This window comes from Microplitis demolitor, chromosome 10 (genome assembly GCF_026212275.2).
Source record: "Microplitis demolitor isolate Queensland-Clemson2020A chromosome 10, iyMicDemo2.1a, whole genome shotgun sequence".
NCBI lineage: Eukaryota > Metazoa > Arthropoda > Insecta > Hymenoptera > Braconidae > Microplitis > Microplitis demolitor.
The window spans coordinates 9,399,545-9,403,661 of NC_068554.1; the positions used below are offsets into that span (position 1 = coordinate 9,399,545).

At 35.4% G+C, this 4,117-nt stretch overlaps 1 protein-coding gene across 1 annotated transcript; it reads right to left on the bottom strand.

Moving 5' to 3' along the window:
* Positions 1–235: 235 nt before the first annotated feature.
* LOC128668824 (uncharacterized) lies at positions 236–3,867 on the bottom strand. The gene is made up of 3 exons (XM_053742620.1): positions 2,863–3,867; positions 2,170–2,760; positions 236–2,110 (listed from the first exon to the last, which is right to left on the bottom strand). The coding sequence occupies exons 1-3, from the start codon at positions 3,865–3,867 to the stop codon at positions 236–238; spliced, it is 3,471 nt and encodes a 1,156-aa protein (XP_053598595.1).
* Between the last annotated feature and the right edge of the window lie 250 nt (positions 3,868–4,117).

Genomic DNA, 4,117 nt, shown 5'->3' on the forward strand with positions numbered 1-4,117 from the left:
GTTACAAACTTAAAACTTCCTTGTAAACAATGTTTTTCGTCTTTTTCTCTGGTTGAAGAATAATCAAGTTGTCCGGTGAACTGACTCTTGAGCATGCCACGTAAAACTGACCATGAGAAAAACAATCATGTCTCAAATCTACACCAGCTAATTTTAAACTCTGCCCCTGCGCTTTATTGATAGTCATAGCATAGCAAACCCTAACAGGAAATTGTAGACGTTTGAAGTTGAAATGTTAGTCAGATGGAACCAAAGGAATTCTTGGAATAAATACGACTTCTCCTTCATGTTTACCTGTTAAAATTGTAGCTTCAATAATATTTTTATGTAAATTTTTCACTTGTAGTCTGGTACCGTTACATAGTTTTGGAGGATTCAAATTGCGCAGTAACATTATTGGTGCTCCAATTTTAAGATTGAGAATATGAGATGGTATTCGGGGTGGATTGAGTGTATGTAAGAACTCGACAGGATAATGGACAGCATCATCAACTTCTACGACTGTATCAATAGATTTATGCTTCATTTGATTAGTTGATAGCTTTTCTATAAGATAGTTGTTAATGCTATTCGCTGAATCATTCGTTGGAGTCAGAATAGCTCTTTCTTTTAGCCATGAAGAGCAATTAACTCCAATTTTATTGATATCTGGGTATATTTTATCAGTTAATGTAGTTAAATCATCAACAATATCACCTAGGTTATCCGGAATACTTATTCGTCCGTCAACTTCTGAAATTTGTCCATTCCCTATATCAATGAGTAACTTTGAAAATTCTTCTGCTCTCAAATCATGTTGTATATGAACGCGCATATTAATTTTCAAAGACAGTACGTTAACATGAGGCCATAAAACTGAGGATTTGAGACAGGCTTTGACTTCATCTGCACGTGTACCTCGTGGTACAACAGGTAAAGTTTGTCTGAAGTCACTAGCTAAAACAACAGTTATTCCACCCATTATTCGGTCACTATTTCTTATATCCTTAAGAGTTCTGTTGAGAGCTTCAATAACATTTTTGTGAGCCATAGTGCATTCATCCCATACTATCAGTTTTGCTTCTCTGATAACGTGAGCCATATAACTCTGCTTAGAAATATTGCATAGAATATTATCAGAATGATTCATTTCATGAGGTAATTTAAATGTCGAGTGAGCTGTTTTGCCTCCGTCAATTAAAGTAGCCGCAATTCCTGAAGAAGCAACAGCAATAGCAATACTTTTTTCACTTCTAATTTTCGCAAGCAACAAATTAATTAAGAATGTTTTTCCCGTTCCACCAGGAGCATCAAGGAAGAACAATCGTCCAGAATCAGAAACGACACTATTCAATATAGATTCATATGCTTCTTTCTGTTCTTTATTCAGTATCGGAACCCTTTTTATCACTTCTTCGGTTAACTTATCAGTGTCATAAGCTAATTCATTTAAACATTGTTGATTAATAATACCAGATTCTTGTTCTCGAGATGGTGAAGTGAAACCAAATTGTAAAAGAGTCTTACCTGACATAGCAATGACCATATCTTCAAGATTAATCAAACATTGATTGTAAACAATATCAACATCTAACTCAGAGTTTTCGCGATTCCTACTCATTCGTCTTTTAATATCGTCCGTGAAATTATCTCGATATTTATCCCATAATTTAATCGGATCTCCAACTTGGCAAAAAACTAACATAACAGCAAACAATTCACGTATTTTGTAAGATGAATCAGAAATTGAGACTTTTGCTAAAGTTTGATCCCAATGAGCATCGTCTTCGAGCAATCCCATTACTCTGCAAGCTTCTTGAAATGTAGGATAGATTACATCTTTTATAGTTCTTAAAGCCGTAAATGACTCTGGACCGCGAACTTCATGCAAAAGAAGACGGAGGTAATAACATTCAGTATTGGTAGGATGGACAGTATACACTCTGCCTAAAACATGATCTTTTTTTATGCCTAAATAACCTGGCACAATTTTTCCTTGTTTTCTTCTGTGAAACTGGTGTTTTCTCCAGACATAATAAGCTGGAACTTCACAATATAATAATTTTTTCGCAAAATTGTCCACTTTACAGAGTTCAGAAAAAGCCATAAGTGTTGTTTTGGAATTGTTGATCTGATTGAGTATATTATTTTCATTAAAAAAAAAACTCGTTGACCATTTTCTAAATTTACAGCAAGATGCAGAACTGAAGGGAATCTCTCGTGGATAGGAAAACTCAGTATTCGCCAAACTGCCTCAGAAGTGCTAATGTATCGTCCTGCTTCATACTTTGTCACTTCATCAAGATCTCCAACAGTGAATGCTGCTTGATCAGATCCCTTATTTATATACTTACAAATATATTTAATTGATTTCACTGAGTTGCAAACTTCAACATTTATATGAGCTTTGAATGTACGACACAGGACAGGGTTATACGGTACCACCCATCGATTGTCTATTTTAATTCCATTTATTATTGTTGTTACTCCACCATCTTCAGGAGATCGCCGACGATATTTAGGATATCCATCTTCTCCTGTTTGGGTTTCCTTTATAAAATGTTTTGGATATTTTTTCGTGCATGAACCATCCACCATACAGGGAGAATTTCTATTAAAAGAACCACATGGACCATGTATCATATTTATTTTTATTATTTCATATAGTTCTTGATCTTGATCTTGATTAGGCAGTTCAGCACTAATTACCTTATCAATAGATTCTGGTCTCAGCTTTTCTTCTAACCACAGAAGGATATAAATGTGAGGAAGTCCACGTTTCTGTCATTCCACAGTATACATATAACACTTCGTTTTGCCAAAAATGCAACCTTTTGTCAGAAGATTCATCATATGCTTAATTTTCACGTGAAAAATTCTTACTGTTAAGTCATGTCTATCGTGAGATTTTTGGCCTTGAACTAAAAGCACTTCAATTTCTTTCCATTTTGGATTGCAAGTGAACGTAATAAATAAGTCTGGACGTCCGAAATGACGTACATAAGTCGTAGCATCTTGAGTTCGTTCATGCATGTATCGTGGCCCACCAGTAAAAGAAGATGGCAGCACAACCATTTTACCTATTTCTGTTATCTGACCGTCGGTTTTCGTTAAAGCGTCTTTAAGGTGAACGTATTCTTCACTTCGTAAGTTTGTTTGATGGTTACGAATCCAATTAAGTCGTTCAGTTTCAATTTTCGCATACATATCAACCAAAAATTGATTTAATAGAGTGCGAAATAAAAGTAAATGATTTTCTTCTCCATTACGCTCCATTATTCTATAACTGTAAAACTCAGAAGCTGACACGGTCTTATTTAGAGGACGCTTAGTTTTTTCATCACGCTTAGGAATATTAATGTAATAGCCATCTTCTCCACGACAGAACATCAGAGGATATTGTAAAGTATCATACGCGCGATGGATTTCACTGATTCGCTTTAACTTATCGTCTCTGCTGTTCAGGATGATATCTCTCTTTTCAAAATTTTGTCTAACGATGATAACTGCTACTTCTTTAGCCATTTGAGCATTGAAACGACCTCGATGTTCACCCGAAGGCTTTTTATCAGCATTAATTATAACCTGAAACTCTTTCTGATTCTTAGGAACTGATTCAATAGCAACCTTAAAATCTTTAATGTATTGATGGTGTTCATGAAGCAAATTTTGAAGTTGGTGAATCAACTCTGGCTTAATACCAGGACAGATCCCACAACGAATTTCTCTTTCACGATTATCATCACCAACAAAGTATATTTGGAGAAATGATGGTTGTTGATTATTTTCTACCATAAGGCTTCCTATCCTATGGTAGACTTGTCCCTGCACTTTAAATGTTGGCATAAAACTACCCTCCTTTACCTCTTTTGATCCAAAAGACGTCATTTGAAAGCACCCATTATACTTTCGAAGAGAAGAAAGAAAATGTTCTGAGATTGGGTGCTGATGAGTTAAAAAACTATGTAAAAGCTCTGGGCAGCGTTGAAGAGTAGGAAGCTGAACTTTACCACCACTACAGTACATTCCTTCAGCCTCATCCTTCCATTTTAAAGCACGACACCAAGAACAGGGTAATCGATGCCCAAGATTTACAATTTTATCATTTTGATAGTCAATACTCGGTTCATAACTAAGG

Bases quoted from the DNA above. Each gene is read 5' to 3' on its own strand.
- LOC128668824 (XM_053742620.1), bottom strand. From the start codon at position 3,867: ATGACGTCTTTTGGATCAAAAGAGGTAAAGGAGGGTAGTTTTATGCCA. The intron at 2,761-2,862 runs GTAAGAATTTTT...GTGGAATGACAG, and splicing joins ACGATAGACATGACTTAACA to AAACGTGGACTTCCTCACAT. The intron at 2,111-2,169 runs GTAAATTTAGAA...ATACTCAATCAG, and splicing joins CTTCAGTTCTGCATCTTGCT to ATCAACAATTCCAAAACAAC.